At 48.2% G+C, this 17,027-nt stretch overlaps 1 protein-coding gene across 1 annotated transcript; it reads right to left on the bottom strand.

The window, feature by feature from the left end:
• Nucleotides 1–722: 722 nt before the first annotated feature.
• On the bottom strand, nucleotides 723–15,102 carry PAOX (polyamine oxidase). Its single transcript, XM_083440486.1, has 7 exons — nucleotides 14,798–15,102; nucleotides 11,058–11,547; nucleotides 9,088–9,287; nucleotides 6,697–6,952; nucleotides 4,276–4,388; nucleotides 1,909–2,066; nucleotides 723–1,125 (listed from the first exon to the last, which is right to left on the bottom strand). Exons 1-7 carry the CDS (start codon nucleotides 14,973–14,975, stop codon nucleotides 982–984), a joined length of 1,539 nt encoding a protein of 512 aa, XP_083296612.1. The 5' UTR covers nucleotides 14,976–15,102; the 3' UTR covers nucleotides 723–981.
• Nucleotides 15,103–17,027: the final 1,925 nt, after the last annotated feature.

Below are 17,027 nucleotides of genomic sequence, written 5' to 3'. Positions count from 1 at the left end.
CTACAGCAGGGGTCAGCAAACTTTTTCAGCAGGAGGCCAGTCCACTGTCCCTCAGACCTTGTGGGGGGCTGGACTATATTTATTGGGGGGGGGGGGGTTAACAAATTCCTATGCCCCACAGATAACCCAGAGATGCATTTTAAATAAAAGCACACATTCTACGCATGTAAAAACATGCTGATTCCTAGACCATCCATGGGCTAGATTGAGAAGGCGATTGGGTCAGATCTGGCCCCCGGGCCTTAGTTTGTCTACCCATGCCCTACAGGGATGCCCTGCTCCCAATACAGTGGTACCTCAGGTTAAGTACTTAATTTGTTCTGGAGGTCAGTTCTTAACATGAAACTGTTCTTAACCTGAAGCACCACTTTAGCTAATGGGCCCTCTTGCTGCCGCCGCGCTGCCAGAGCCCAATTTCTGTTCTTATCCTGAAGCAAAGTTCTTAACCTGAAGCACTATTTCTGGGTTAGCGGAGTGTGTAACCCGAAGCGTATGTAACCTGAAGCGTATGTAACCCGAGGTACCACTGTATACTAAAATACATAGCACACTGGAAATGTGGTAAGATTTGTTTAAGCTATTCTACGGCACCTGTTTTGAAAAGGGGGCCGTAGAGATGAATGTCTCTTTGATGTTTCCGTGTGATGACCGACAAAATTTAACAAAGTACTACACTGCCTCAGTATGAGAAAACAAATGCAAAGATTCAGCTCAGTGCTTTCAGGGTAGGAAATTATATTCCAGGACCAGAAAACAGGGAGCTGGCTAATCATTAACACTGGATGTTATTTGTTACACACAGTGGAAACTATGTCGTTTTGCAACTGTGATTCCAGTGATCAACTCGAGAAAAATTATTCCTCCAAGGCATTTTTATCTCGATTAAAAAAACTGGGTGCAGGGAGCGGTAGTTATACTGACATATCACTTTTAATGATTACTTGGGAGCAGGAAAAAACTGCTGCTATCTCAGCTTCCGGCTTACAATGCCGCATGTGGAGATTCGGACATATCATAGATGTCAAGGAGGCGTTCTGCTTCTCTCCAGCCTGACAACAAGGCACCATGAGTAGTCGAATAGAACGTGCGATGTGTAGCTTCTCCCGCAAACAGAACCTGTGGTGGCTGCAACAAGAAATAGCAGTATTAGTTTAGCCCTGTTTGGGTGAAAACCCGTTAGTGGGAGGCAGAAAGGTCAAGAGGCATGGAAAATCAAACAATGTCTCTGTTAACGCAACGTCCTTCATGTGCCTCCTCCTTGAAAGGTCCGGAGGGCAGCAACACGAGAACAGGGCCTTCTCTGCAGTGGCTCCCCGCCTGTGGAATGCTCTCCCCAGGGAAGTCCGCCTGGCGCCTTCATTATACACCTTTAGGCTCCAGGTGAAAACATTCCTTTTTAACCAGGCCTTTGGTTGATCCAATTTACATCCTATGCCCTTTTAAAATGTGGGTTTTTTTGGGGGGAAGGCACTATTGGGTTGTTGTTTTTATTTTTGTTAGGTATTTTGTGGTTTTATATCTTGATTTTCTTCTGTGAACCACCCTGAGACCCCCCTGAGTATAGGGCGGTATATAAATTCAACAAACAAACAAACACACACACAGGGTGTGTGTTGTGGCTTGTGGATGTTTTGATAGGGCGGTATATAAATTCAATAAACAAACAAACAAACACACACACACACAGGGTGTGTGTTGTGGCTTGTGGATGTTTTGATAGGGCAGTATATAAATTCAATAAACAAACAAGCAAACGCAGGGTGTGTGTTGTGGCTTGTGGACGTTCTGATAGGGCGGTATATAAATTCAATCGATAAACAAACGCAGAGTGTGTGTTGTGGCTTGTGGACGTTCCGATAGATGCTGAGAAACAAGCTCCAATACAGCCAGGAATCCAGAATGGGTTACCTTGGAATCAGATGTGCCTTCATGAAGGGGCTGAGCAAGGGCATCTATGTCATCTCCGGAGCTATCAACAGCCACGTAACTGTAGGATCCTTTGGTGTAAGGCTCGCTGTACCATTTCGAGCGCAGGATATTCCTCGGAGGAGCAAGTTGTGGATTTCCTGACCCAAGTGCACAGAGAGCGGGTGAGTATCTTGCCTGCTAGCCCCAATTTCAAATGAAGTACAGTGGTTACATACGCTTCAGGTTAAAGACTCCGCTAACCCAGAAATTAAGAACTTTGCTTCAGGATGAGAACTTCAGGCAGCACGGCGGCAGCAGGAGGCCCCATTAGCTAAAGTGGTGCTTCAGGTTAAGAACAGTTTCAGGTTAAGAACAGACCTCCAGAACGAATTAAGGTCTTAACCCAAGGTACCACTGTACCTTTAACATCACGAGACGGCTGTGTTAAGCAAGCCACTTCAGCCAATTTACCCAGGACACTGGGACATGGCTAGATAAGCAGCAAGGGCGCTGTGGTCTAAACCACTGAGTCTAGGGCTTGCCGATCGGAAGGTCGGCGGTTCGAATCCCCGTGATGGGGTGAGCTCCCGTTGCTCGGTCCCAGCTCCTGCCAACCTAGCAGTTCGAAAGCACGTCAAAGTGCAAGTAGATAAATAGGTACCGCTCTGGCAGGAAGGTAAACAGAGTTTCCGTGTGCTGCTCTGGTTTCACTAGAAGCGGCTGAGTCATGGTGGCCACATGACCCGGAAAAACAGTTTGCGGACAAACACCAGCTCCCTTGGCCAATAAAGCGAGATGAGCGCCGCAATCCCAGAGTCGTTCGTGACTGGACTTAACTGTCGGGTCCTTAACCTTTTTAGATAAGCAGCACCAAACCTGAACTAAAGCGGTTCTTCCTGTGAGAATGGACTACTTCGGCTTCGTTAGGTTTAACTGAGATTTGACAATTCAGAGAAAAACAGGGACCTAGGAATTATGAACAGCAGGGGCAAGGGACTCCAACTCCCATCAGCCTCAGCAACAGCCAAAGAGTTTCCAGGCATAAAGCATGGGTTGTGATTGGCTGCTGAGCCCCTCAGTTCTGGAATTAAAAACCACCTGAGCCTGGGTTTAGGGAGTATCAATGAAGCTGCACCCCCTCCATACAACTGAGGACCACCCATCTCAGAGTAGATCATCTTGTCAGTCACTTTTTCACCTCAAACTCTAAACCTTTCGGCCTGCATTCTCAAAAGTAGAGAATATCTTGGCCATAAATACCTAGTTTTCAGAGAAGACAGGTTAGGATAATCTATTGGGTGACCTTCTTGACACTCCACCTCTCTCTTAAATCGGAACCAGTGAAGGCGGTGAAGGTCCTGTGTGAGTGTCTGGAGGCGGTTGGAGGATGGATGGTGGGTAAGAGATTGAGGTTGAATCCTGACAAGACAGAAGTACTGTTTTGGGGAGACAGGGTGGGCAGGTGTGGGGGACTCCCTGGTCCTGAATGGGGAACTGTGCCCCTGAAGGACCAGGTGCGCAGCCTGGGAGTCATTCTGGACTCACAGCTCTCCATGGAGGCGCTGGTCAATTCTGCATCCAGGACAGCTGTCTACCAGCTCCATCGGGTACGCAGGCTGAGACCCTACCTGCCCGCAGACTGTCTCACAAGAGTAGTGCATGCTCTGGTTATCTCCCGCTTGGACTACTGCAATGCGCTCTACGTGGGGCCTACCTTTGAAGGTGACCCGGAAACTACAACTAATCCAGAATGCAGCAGCTAGACTGGTGATGGGGAGTGACCGCCAAGACCACATAACACCAGTCCTGAAAGACCTACATTGGCCCCCAGTACGTTTCCCGGCCCAGTTCAAAGTGTTGGTGCTGACCTTTAAAGCCCTAAACAGCCTCAGTCCTGTATACCTGAAGGGGCGTCTCCACCCCCATTGTTCTGCCCGGACACTGAGGTCCAGCGCCGAGGGCCTTTTGGCGGTTCCCTCATTGCGAGAAGTGAGGTTACAGGGAACCAGACAGAGGGCCTTCTCGGTAGTGGCGCCCACCCTGTGGAACACCCTCCCTTCAGATGTGAAGGAAATAAGCAGCTATCCTATCTTTAAAAGACATCTGAAGGCAGCCCTGTTCAGGGAAGTTTTTAATATTTGATGAATTACTGTATTTTAGTATTTTGCTGGAAGCTGCCCAGAGTGGCTGGGGAAACCCAGCCAGATGGGTGGGGTATAAATAAATTATTATTATTATTATTATTATTATTATTATTATTATTATACAAAATTAAGAGACATTTTGCAAAACTTAGGCCAGCGGTTTTAACAGAATAACTCATTGTTTTTGCACCCCTTGTTCGAACAGCTAAGAAGTAGTGCCTACCTGTTGCTCTGCGAAATAATTCTGTTAACGCTGAAAAGACTTCTGCGTCTGTGAGGGTTTCCATGAATTCAGCTTCTTTCCCAGCAATGAAGCCACATAAGATATGTCCGTATCTAGTATGGTAAAAGGAGAAAAGCTTTTTAGAGTCCACGGATGCTGGTCCTATTACTTTCATCTTCATAAAAATCCATTTTTGGAAGTGGTAGATTTATGAAAGTAGATTTCAATGTTGTATGTTCATGCACACACTTTAGTCTTAGCTACTCTAACAGTTTCCCCAATAATTTAGAGCAATTTACCTAAGAGGACAGTGCACAGTGCACAGCCTAAGCGGGTTAGAGTTTCCCAGATAATTTTTTATTATTGGTGGTGTGCTGGCCATTTTTCTGTAAAATTATATGGAGTGTATGGATTATTATACATTTTAAAAATTTGCATACCACCCTTCATCTATAGATCCCAGGGCGGTTCGCAACACAAAAATACAAGATAGAAAGCACACAATTTTAATTATTCTTGTTGACACTTCTGTAACTTTATATTGAAGTTCCTATTGGGCTTCTGGTGCACTGCTACTATTTAATCAGCAAGATAAAAACCACTTGATTTGTCACTGCTATTTAACACAGCTCCTAGAATCATAGAACTGTAGCGTTGGAAGAGACCCCGAGAAGAAGAAGAAGAAGAGTTTGGATTTGATATCCCGCCTTTCACTCCCTTTAAGGAGTCTCAAAGCAGCTAACATTCTCCTTTCCCTTCCTCCCCCACAACAAACACTCTGTGGGGTGAGTGGGGCTGAGAGACTTCGGAGAAGTGTGACTAGCCCAAGGTCACCCAGCAGCTGCATGTGGAGGAGCGGAGACGCGAACCCGGTTCCCCAGATTACGAGTCTACCGCTCTTAACCACTACACCACATCTAGTCCAACCCCCTGCAATGCAGGAATATTTCATCCATCATGGGACTCAAATCCACAACCCTGAGATTAAGAGTCTCATGCTCTACTGACTGAGCTATTTGTCCTCTTGAAATAACCCCTCACACACAAGTACCACTTCTTTGGTGTAAAGAATTCATTTGGCGTATCCGATTTTTTCCAACAAATTTGTGTAATCAAGTCAAGCAGGCTAGAGGTCAGGATCTCTGAGTCCTGCCAGAGACATCTGCATCTCCTTTTTTGGATTCTTTCTTTCTATATTTTTGTTTGCGCGTCTCAGCCGCCATAGAAATACTGCACAAACGTTTGCTGATAACCCCACATCAATTTAATGCAGGGTGGATTTTTTAAACCCCCCCCCCCAAAAAAATCAGATTTTTTAAAATTTAAATCAATTTTTTAAAATTTAAATGAGATTTTTAAAATAAAATGCTTTTGGAGGAAAAATCTTTCTAAAGATAGTTTTCTATTTAAGTTACATTATAGTCCAAAGGCTTTTCATCAGGAAATAAGGATTTGTTTTAAGTTTTTCATGTGTGCTAAAACTCAGTCTAAGTTTTTATTTTATTTTTTAAAAACCACATCGGTTAACAAACATGGATGCATATGCTATAATGTTATTGCTTGAGTTAATTAAATTGTTTAAATTGTTATTCAGGAAATGATTATTTTTCTCCTTCCAATAAAGCACAGCAGAAAAGTTGTCCAAATATAAACAGTTAACTTATTGAACCTCACAATAATGTCATAATTATCTGTCTATGTATTTCTAATAGTATAACCAAATCAGTAATTTCTGATGTAACTGTAAAAACTACGCTGAAAATTTATTATTCCAAAAATGAAACCTCTCTCTGGTTGTAAATACCAGCAAGAACGAGTCTTTCTGTAAAAAAATATATTATTTAAATCAAGTCTTCATGACCAGTGATTAAATTACTGTATTTTTCACTCTATAAGACGCACCAGACCACAAGATACACCTAGTTTTTGGAGGAGGAAAACAAGAAAAAAAATATTCTGAATCTCAGAAGCCAGAACAGCAAGAGGGATCGCTGCGCAGTGAAAGCAGCAACCCCTCTTGCTGTTCTGGCTTCTGGGATGGCTGCACAGCCTGCATTCGCTCCATAAGACGCACACACATTTCCCCTTACTTTTTAGGAGGGAAAAAGTGAGTCTTATAGAGCAAAAAATACGGTAAGTCTTACTGACTAGTGATTTCAATCAAATCCACCCTGGTTTAATGCAAAGACCCAGCTTGTTTGCCTGATCTGCATGTGATAAGCTCCCTGTGTTCAAACAAAATAATAATAATAATAATAATAATAATAATAATAATAATAATAAATCCTTCCAGTAGCACCTTAGAGACCAACTAAGTTTGTTATTGGCATGAGCTTTCGTGTGCATGCACACTTCTTCAAATGACAGCTATCCCAGAATGGCCTGCCCTGCAACCCATTCCAGCCTGTCTTTCCCATGTACCTCTCTGCCGGATGGAGAACAACAAAGCCAGCAATCTTCTGGTACCAAATAGCCTCCAAGTCAGCGGGTGGCTCAGCCAGAGGAGATTCTCCATCCCACGCCACCTCAACCACCTGACAATCTGGCTGCCAGAACGGCTGCTCAAATTCCACAAAGATTTTGTTGTTTGTCCCAAAGCCCAGCTTTTCAACTGCAGCAGCCTTCCGGGATGGAAGCGGCGGGTTAAAAAAGGTTTCTCCGTGTTCTTTGAGGAAACCTAGGGAGAAAGAAAAGACATGACAGAGATTAGTAAAAGAACAGACTTTGGGGGAAAGCGCCCAGGACCAGACTGTGCAAACGTTTAGGGGAAAATAATCTCCCCATAGGATTTACAGAAGAGTTCTGGATTTGTTACTGACCAAGTTCCTGCTGCTGGAAAACCAACCATGACTTAGAGGGATGGGTCTCCCTTTGAAGCCATAAGCAAGAACGCCACAAGATCAAGGGCAGGGAACCTTTTCCGCCCAACGGACTCATTCCCTTCTGGCAAACTTCTGGGGAACAAATATGCCTGAGGTAAAACGGGGCAGAGCAGCTGGTGCGAATTCTACCTTCATTTAGTAGGTACATGCCCTGGTTATTTCCCGCTTGGACTACTGCAATGCGCTCTACATGGGGCTACCTTTGAAGGTGACTCGGAAGCTACAACTAATCCAGAATATGGCAGCTGGACTGGTGACTGGGAGTGGCAGTTGAGACCAGTCATGAAAGACCTACATTGGCTCCCAGTACGTTTCCGAGCACAGTTCAAAGTGTTGGTAAGGGTCCAGTCGTGACCAACTCTGGGGTTACGGCGCTCATCTTGCTTTATTGGCCGAGGGAGCCGGCATACAGATTCCGGGTCATGTGGCCAGCATGACTAAGCCGCTTCTGGCGAACCAGAGCAGTGCACGGAAACGCCGTTTACCTTCCCGCTGGAGCAGTACCTATTTATCTACTTGCACTTTGACGTGCTTTCAAACTGCTAGGTTGGCAGGAGCAGGGACTGAGCAACGGGAGCTCACCCCGTTGCGGGGATTCGAACCACTGACCTTCTGATCGGCAAGTCCTAGGCTCTGTGGTTTAACCCACAGAGCCGTTGGTGCTGACCTTTAAAGCCCTAAATGGCCTCGGCCCTGTATACCTGAAGGAGCATCTCCACCCCCATCATTCAGCTCTGACACTGAGATCCAGCACCGAGGGCCTTCTGGTGGTTCCCTCCCTACGAGATGTGAGGTTACAGGGAAGCAGGCAGAGAGCCTTCTTGGTAGTGGCACCCTCCTTGTGGAAGGCCCTCCCATCAAATGTCAAGGAAATCAACAACTATCTGACTTTTAGAAGACATCTGAAGGCAGCCCTGTATAGGGAAGCCTTTTAATGTGTAATGTTTTATTATGTTTTTATATATGTTGGAAGCTGCCCAGAGTGGCTGGGGCAACCCAGTCAGATGGGCAGGGTACAAATAATAAAATTATTATTGTTGTTCTCTCTGTCCACAAGTGCACAATCCTCTTTCTCTCCTCCGTCCAAGCAAGCAAGAAGAAGAAGAAGAAGAAGAAGAAGAAGAAGAAGAAGAAGAAGAAGAAGAGTTTGCATTTGATATCCCGCCTTTCACTTCCCTTCAGGAGTCTCAAAGCGGCTAACATTCTCCTTTCCCTTCCTCCCCCACAACAAACACTCTGTGAGGTGAGTGGGGCTGAGAGACTTCAAAGAAGTGTGACTGGCCCAAGGTCACCCAGCAGCTGCATGTGGAGGAGCGGGGAAGCGAACCCGGTTCCCCAGATTACGGCTCTTAACCACTACACCACACTGGCTCTCCAAAGAAGACTTCCAAAGCTCATTTCACCCATGGGTAAAATCTCAAGGGTGTGTTTTTGTGTGTGCCAAGCTGGCAAGGGCATGGCCTGGGGAGAGGCTTTGAAGATGGGAGCCTGGGAAGATTTCCTAAATTGACCTGGAGGCATGGGCGTGGGGTTGAGAGGAAGGACAAGCAGTTAAAGTCAAACAATCGTTTGTAAGATTAATTTACTGCTGTTCAGATCCTTGCATGCAGAAATGGGACGAGGGTTCCTCCACATGAGACTCCCTGCTGCTAAACCGATGGTTGGAATCAGGGCTGAAGGTTCTGGAGGGAAAAGCAAATTTCAAAGGGTGTTTCAGATTCAGAACTGAAGAAACTCTGCTCAGTGTTTGGAGAGAGACTCCTTTGTCCAGTGCCTTGCAGATGATCCTCTCCTCAGCCCAAATGACTTTGAAGCTCACAACATGCCCAGCAAGATGTGATGAATGCCACCCCTGATTACAGTGTGTGCTCTCAGAGATCGAAGGCACAGCAGCTGGAGGTGAGACTCAGAAAGCCAAAGGAAATTTCACCTAGAGGCACGGTGACGATGACATGGTCTGCGAAGAACTTCTCGCCATCTTCACATTCCACCTGGACTCCGAAGGTTCGGCCTGCGGTAGCCTCTTGCAAGCAGGAACTACTCCAGTGAACTGTCCTCACCGGCTTGTCAAACTGCACAGTCCCTTTGGGCAGAGATGCCATCAGGCAGTCTATGAGGCCCTCATAACCACTAAGGGGGAGAAGACAAAATGAGGTAGCCTGGTCTTGGACACGTTTCCGAGCACAATTCAAAGTGTTGGTGCTGACCTTTAAAGCCCTAAATGGCCTCAGCCCAGTATACCTGAAGTAGCATCTCCACCCCCATCATTCTGCCTGGACGCTGAGGTCCAGCACCGAGGGCCTTCTGGCGGTTCCCTCCCTGCGAGAAGCGAAGTTACAGGGAACCAGGCAGAGGGCCTTCTCAGTAGTGGTGCCTGCCCTGTGGAACACCCTCCCTTCAGATGTCAAGGAAATTCCTTTCCCTCCCCCACATAGGGGTAGTTAGCTCACAACAGGAAGCGAGATAAGGTCCAGAACAAGTGAGGGAAAGGGAAATAAAATCAGGGTTGTTGTTCTTTTTAGCAGGAACTGGAGAGGGGGGACTGAGTTTCCTTACCTTAAAAAAAATAAATAATAATAATTATTTTTTCTGTGGGGGCCTGAGCCAAATATCCACCTATATCTGTAATCAATAAAGTTGTGGCCCTTTCTAATCCAGACTATTGTCTACTTGAGTTTATTAATCACATCTTACATTTAGCCACTACTGGGAGGAACGGCAATGCAACTGGGCCAGCAATGAACAAACAAACAAACTTTCCCCCCAGGAAAAAACATGGTCTCCATAAAGTTACATGTGCAAAGTAAAAGTAAAGGTAAAGGACCCCTCGATGGTTAAGTCCAGTCAAAGGTGACTATGGGGTTGCGGTGCTCATCTCGCTTTCAGACTGAGGGAGCCAGTGTTTGTCCACAGACAGCTTTCCAGGCCATCTGGCCAGAAGGAATAAACCGCTTCTGGAGCAACAGGACACCGTGACAAGTGCCAGAGCGCACGGAAATGGTGTTTGTCTTCCTGCCGGAGTGATACCTATTTATCTACTTGCACTGGCGTGCTTTCGAACTGCTACGTTGGCAGGAGCTGGGACAGAGCAACAGGAGTTCACTCCATCATGGGGATTCGAACCGCCAACCTTCCAATTGGCAAGCCCAAGAGCAGGGATCAGCAACATTTTTCAGCCGTGGGCCGGTCCACCATCCCTCAGACCATGTGGTGGGCTGGACTATATTTTGGGGGGGAAATGAACAAATTCCTATGCCCCACAAATAACCCAGAGATGCATTTTAAATAAAAGGACACATTCTACTCATGTAAAAACACACTGATTCCCGGACCATCCGGGGCTGGATTGAGAAGGTGATTGGGCCGCATCCGGCCCCCGGGCCTTAGGTTGCCTACCCCCGCCCAAGAGGCTTGGTGATTTAGACCACAGCGCCACCCATGTCCCACTTGCATAGTCAAGCCACAGCCGAGATGTCCGATCAGCCCATCCCCAAGGGAACCAGAGAAGCCAACCTATTATTTCATGAGAGCCAAGCGCGGGTGGCACTGTGGGTTAAACCACAGAGCCTAGGACTTGCTGATCAGAAGGTCGGCGGTTCGAATCCCCGTGACGGGGCAAGCTCCCGTTGCTCGGTCCCTGCTCCTGCCAACCTAGCAGTTCAAAAGCACGTCAAAGTGCAAGTAGATAAATAGGTACCGCTCCAGCGGGAAGGTAAATGGCGTTTCCGTGAGCTGCTCTGGTTCGCCAGAAGCAGCTTAGTCATGCTGGCCACATGACCCGGAAGCTGTACGCCGGCTCCCTTGGCCAATAAAGCGAGATGAGCGCCGCAACCTCAGAGTCCGTCACGACTCGACCTAATGGTCAGGGGTCCCTTTACCTTTAAGCGGGCAACCACTCACTTGGGAAACGTGCAGTCCAAGCCAGGAAGCATGGTGTACTCCCCGAAGGGCCCCAAAGCCACCAGGTCCAAGCTGTGAGTCCCACTCACGCAGCATTCCAGCTTGAAGAATACGTTGAGGACGGCCAGCTTCAGCCGCTTGGTCTCCTCATCATCTGACCATTCTCTCACCTTCCGAGCGATCGCCTCTTTCAGGTACTCGCCCACGCTGGGCACAGGCACTTTGGCCGCATGAACAAACTCGCGCGCTTCTTCCAAGAGAGCGAAGAAGAGCAGCCCCATGGAGTCAAGGATGTCGGGACTCAGCAACTGGCCCCGACTGGAAAAGCAGGCCGAGGGCCCCGAGGGGTGGCCCCCAATTTCCACCTGCTGGTTTTCCTCAGACATGGCGGCCTCATCCAGGAGTCTATGCTCCGATGCCAGCTGGAAGACAGGGTTCTCCTTGGAGGGCCCGTGAATCCAGTGAGCACCTATCTCAATCACCTTACCTCCTAGAAGGAAGGAGGGAAAGAATCAGCCTCCCAATGTTTCCACAGCATCAAGCCTCAAAGAGACTAATCTTTTAAGGCCTGCTTATTCCAGCTATCGAGGGACGCGGGTGGCGTTGTGGGTAAAAACCTCAGTGCCTAGAACTTGCCGATCGCATGGTCGGCGGTTCGAATCCCCGCGGCGGGGTGCGCTCCCGTCGTTCGGTCCCAGCGCCTGCCAACCTAGCAGTTCGAAAGCACCCCTGGGTGCAAGTAGATAAATAGGGACCGCTTACCAGCGGGAAGGTAAACGGCGTTCCTTGTGCTGCGCTGGCTCGCCAGATGCAGCTTCGTCACGCTGGCCCCGTGACCCGGAAGCGTCTGCGGACAGCACTGGCCCCCGGCCTATAGAGATGGGCGCACAAACCTAGAGTCTGTCAAGACTGGCCCGTATGGGCAGGGGTACCTTTACCTTTTTATTCCAGCTATCAGACAAGGAGGGAAACCAAAGCTCTCAGGTGCTTGGAGCCTTCAGACTTTTGGAAAACCCTCAGCAGGAGTGTTTGTGAATTTGCAAACGGCAAAATGCTCAGGGTTCCAGCCAGCCATGTCCTCTTCCAAAAAACCTCCATTCTGTTCCTCCTTTAGTGCCTCCCCTTCTCCCCACAACATGCTCACATCTCGACTGGGCAGTTTTTGTGTCCTCACCTTATATGTTTTATACAGTGGTACCTTGGTTCCAAAACGGCTTAGTTGACGAACAAATCGGCTCCCGAACGCCACAGACCCGGAGGTAAGTGTTCTAGTTTGTGAACGTTTTTCGAAAGTCGAATGGCCGTTTGAGCTGTCGGCATTGTTTCCGGGGCCAATCAGAAGCCGCGCCTTGGTTTTTGAACATTTTGGAAGTCGAATGGACTTGAGTTTGAGAACCAAGGTACCACTGTATATGCTTTAATTTGCCCAGTGTGGCTGGGGAAACCCAGCTAAATGGGAGGGGTATAAATAATAAAATTATTATTATTAGTTTTCTAATTTGTTCTGTGTTTCTGCAAACCTAAAGGCTGCTCACCACCATTCTCACACACCCCGTTGAGAATGTGTTTGCTGTTCTCCAATGCACTCCCTGCAAAAGAGGCCTATTGCCTAAATTAGGGTCGCACCAAGCAGTGCCGAATTCTGTGAAAGCTTGATTTACTGCTACTGTTGCCAAAACCAGCAGCAGTTTGTTGTGCAGAGTTCTGGCCATGCCTATTCTTCCCCTTCAGCAGCACCGGAGTGATCCTTTGTCTAGGTCAGGGGTCAGCAAACTTTTTCAGCAGGGGGTCGGTCCACTCTCCCTCAGACCTTGTGGGGGGGCCGAACTATATTTTTTTGGGGGGAAATGAACGAATTCCTATGCCCCACAAATAACCCAGAGATGCATTTTAAATAAAAGCACACATTCTACTCATGTAAAAACACACTGATTCCTGGACCGTCCACGGGCCGGATTTAGAAGGCGATTGGGCCGTATCCAGCCCCCGAGCCTTAGTTTGCCTACCCATGGTCTAGGTGGCCTGCATCCATCCGCCCCCAGTCAAAACTGCTGGAGACTATAATGGAAGAAGCAGATCTTTTAGGCTTTTAGGTAAGACAACAGATGGGAGGAGGGGGAGAAGATGGAGAACACACAGTACCACCTGAAACCAGGGCTGTGTATATGTTATGATTCGCCCCCGTATTTTAAGCCATATGCACAATTCGCAGCTATCCTGTAGTTGCTTGAGGAGCACTGCTGTTTCATGCACATTCTACCCCTCAAACCAGTTTCCATCTGACTTCCTCACCAAGCTTGAAATACAGCAGAGCAGGGGGGGGCGGGGAAAACGCTGCATTTCAAGCCACTAATGTGTACATTGCTTAAAGGTAACGGGACCCCTGACCATTAGGTCCAGTTGTGGCCGACACTGGGGATGCGGCGCTCATCTGGCTTTATTGGCCGAGGGAGCCGGCATACAGCTTCCGGGTCATGTGGCCAGCATGACTAAGCCGCTTCTGGCGAACCAGAGCAGCGCACGGAAATGCCGTTTACCTTCCCGCCTGAGCGGTACCTATTTATCTACTTGCACTTTGACATGCTTTCAAACTGCTAGGTTGGCAGGAGCAGGGACCGAGCAACGGGAGCTCACCCCGTCGCGGGGATTCGAACCGCTAACCTTCTGATCAGCAAGTCCTAGGCTCTGTAGTTTAACCCACAGCGCCACCCGCGTCCCTGTACATTGCTTAGGTTAGGTGTAAAATTTCAGCCCTGCTGCTGCTCTCCAAAGCACTTTTCTGGGGCTGGAGAACAGAGACTAAGCATGGCTTGCGCCCATGGCTTGCCTTCTCTGGCAACAGTGATGAGGACTTGCAGAGGATGAAGGCTGTGGTGTATTTTTTTTTGGGGGGGGGTGTTGTTTTGCAAGAACACAAGTGGGTGGGAAAGTGAAGAAACCAGAAATGCATGAGAACAGCAGCTATGCTCAGGCTAAGAAAGAGCGTTCTCATTGACTCAGTACATCTTAGCAGATTATATTGCAATGGTTTGATTCACTCGATTAGTCAGCTGCATTATCAAATGAATATAATCTGCTGAAAGAAAGAAAGAACACCAAAACCCAGCTGCCCACTTAATTCACAGTACCGATGAAAATATTTTAGTTGATTTATTTAACCAGTTAGTCAGCTGCAACCCTAGCAGGGAGCAAAAACAACTGAGAAACACATCCGCTCCAGCCACTTTCCTCAAATCAACCATAGAAGTAAACCTTTTCATTCTTGAATGCCAATATATGTGAATATTCTGGGCTGCTCGGGGAGGGTAGGAATCCGACACTGACCCCAAAGAATATTATTTTAGAGGCTGTGTGTGTGATGGGGAGCACTCCAAAGTAATGAGGAAACACACAACAACAAGAAGCCAGGAGGGTGGAGAGACACGTGTTTCAGTATTGCTCAGTTGGTTAGATAACACCAAGGTTGCAGATTCGATCCCTCCCTATAGGGGCAAGCCGCATATTCCTGCATTTTTATATTTTTATGGGCCAGCTGCACATTCCTGCATTGCAGGGGGTTGGACCCGATGATCCTCAGGGTCCCTTCCAACTCGGCAGTTCTATGATCGGGTTTTCTCTCGGGAAAAGCGCAAAGGGGCGCAAAGTCCGCTCCGGCGCGCCTCGCGTTGCGCGGAAGGGTTGCGCCCGCCCTCCGCCCCGCTCTCCCCGGCCCCGCTTCCCGCCGGCCAGCCGCCTCTTACGGAGCTTCCCGGAGCGGATGCGGCCCCCGGCTCGGCCCGTGGCCTCCAGGACGCGCACGCTGCCCAGATGCCGGCCGCCCCGGCGAAGGAGCCGCTGAGCCGCGCCCAGCCCAGCCAGCCCCGCGCCCACGATCAGCACCCGCGGCCGGACAAGAGCTCGCCCGACCCTCCGGTCCATGGCTTTCCAGGGCGCCAGGCGGCTTCTCCTTCGCTCCCTTCCGGGAAGGAGGCGGCCAAGCTTTTAAAACCCTCGTGATCACGAGGAAACGCGGAAGTCTTTGGTCCCCGCCTACTGCGCTCCGGCTCTGGTGCGCTCTCGTGGCGGCGCTTTGGAGACGATGCGCAGAAGGACCGTGGGAAAGCGGGAAATGCAAAAAATAAAAATAAAAAATTGCGCCGGGGTTAAATCTCTAGAAATCTCTATGTGGGACAAGAAGCTACAGTTAGCTGGATATGGAACAACTGGTTGGTTCAAAATTGGGAAAGGAGTAGGACAAGGCTGTATATTGTCTCCCTGCTTATTTAACTTATAAATAATTATTACAGTGGTGCCTCGGGTTAAGTACTTAATTCGTTCCGGAGGTCCGTTCTTAACCTGAAACTGTTCTTAACCTGAAGCACCACTTTAGCTAATGGGGCCTCCTGCTGCCACTGCGCTGCCGAAGCCTGATTTCTGTTCTTATCCTGAAGCAAAGTTCTTAACCTGAAGCACTATTTCTGGGTTAGCGGAGTGTGTAACCTGAAGCGTATGTAACCTGAAGCATATGTAACCTGAGGTACCACTGTATTATTATTATTATTATTATTATTATTATTATTATTATTAGCCTGGATGAAGTAATTGCAAGCTAGGGCAATGTTGTGCAATGTAAGGAGCCTAAGGCTGTGGTCCTTTCCTGAGAGTAAAGCACACTGAGTTGTTGTTGTTGCTGCTGTTGCTGTTGTTGTTGTTACTTGAATTTATATTCTGCCCTATACGTGGAGGTCTCAGGGTGGTTCACAGAACAAATGCAGTTGTGCTTCCTTCTGAACCAAAGTGTGCTGTAAACAGTGGGTGGTGCTGTGGTCTAAACCACTGAGCCTCTTGGGCTTCCCGATCAGAAGGTTGGCGGTTCGAATCCACGCGACAGAGTGAGCTTCCGTTGTTCTGTCCCAGCTCCCACCAACCTAGCAGTTTGAAAGCACGCCAGTGCAAGTAGATAAATAGGTACCGCTGCGGTGGGAAGGTATATGGTGTTTCTGTGTGCTCTGGTTTCTGTCATGGTGTCTCCATGCACCAGAAGTGGTCTAGTCATGCTGGCCACATGACCCGGAAAGCTGTCTGTGGACAAACATCAGCTTCTTTGGCCTGAAAGTGAGATGAGCGCTGTAACCCCATTGTCACCTTCGGCTGGACTTAACCGTCCAGGCGTCTTTACCTTTACCTTTTACAACAGAGGTCAGCAAACTTTTTCAGCAGGCGGCCAGTCCACTGTCCCTCAGACCTTGTGGGGAGCCGGACTATATTTTTTTTTGGGGGGGGGGATGAACGAATTCCTATGCCCCACAAATAACTCAGAGATGCATTTTAAATATTCTACTCATGTAAAAACACGCTGATTCCCGGACCGTCTGCGGGCCGGCTTTAGAAGGTGATTGGGTCGGATCCTGCCCCCAGAGCCTTAGTTTGCCTACCCATGCTTTACACCAAGCACTTTACATCCGTGGTTACATCCAGTGACGTGTTTATTGAGCACTCTTCCTGATTCAGTTCCACAAAGTTTGTGCGGAGGCTTGACAATGCCGGCTATTGATCGAGCATTGACAATCAATGACTTGCAGGGTGGTTATGCAACATTGCATCATAGAATCTTAGAGTTGGAGGATCATCTAGTCCAACCCCCTGCAGTGCAGGAATACTGCCCACAGCTGTCCCTGGGTGGCCTCGAACCACCAACCTTCTGGTTAACAGCTAAGCACAATGATACATTGTATGCCGCGGGAGGCATAATTGTTATCGTACACTTTCCGGTGCATTTTCCTGACTTCCTTTTCAAAAGTAGCCTGCTTTTCTGGGGGTGGGGGGAATGGGTTTGTTGTTCAAACAAACCACCTTCAGTTGCAAAACTTGCGTTTGCTGGTACAGTGGTACCTCGGGTTAAGTACTTAATTCATTCCGGAGGTCTGTCCTTAACCTGAAACTGTTCTTAACCTGAAGCACCACTTTAGCTAATGGGGCCTCCTGCTGCCG

The sequence above is a fragment of the Podarcis tiliguerta genome (genome assembly GCF_965153285.1).
Source record: "Podarcis tiliguerta genome assembly, chromosome: 5".
Taxonomy (NCBI): domain Eukaryota; kingdom Metazoa; phylum Chordata; class Lepidosauria; order Squamata; family Lacertidae; genus Podarcis; species Podarcis tiliguerta.
This window is presented reverse-complemented; position numbering and strand designations above follow the sequence as displayed.

Bases quoted from the DNA above. Each gene is read 5' to 3' on its own strand.
- PAOX (XM_083440486.1), bottom strand. From the start codon at position 14,975: ATGGACCGGAGGGTCGGGCGAGCTCTTGTCCGGCCGCGGGTGCTGATC. The intron at 4,389-6,696 runs GTACATGGGAAA...TTACCATACTAG, and splicing joins GTTCTCCATCCGGCAGAGAG to ATACGGACATATCTTATGTG. The intron at 2,067-4,275 runs GTAGGCACTACT...CACTTGGGTCAG, and splicing joins ATTATTTCGCAGAGCAACAG to GAAATCCACAACTTGCTCCT.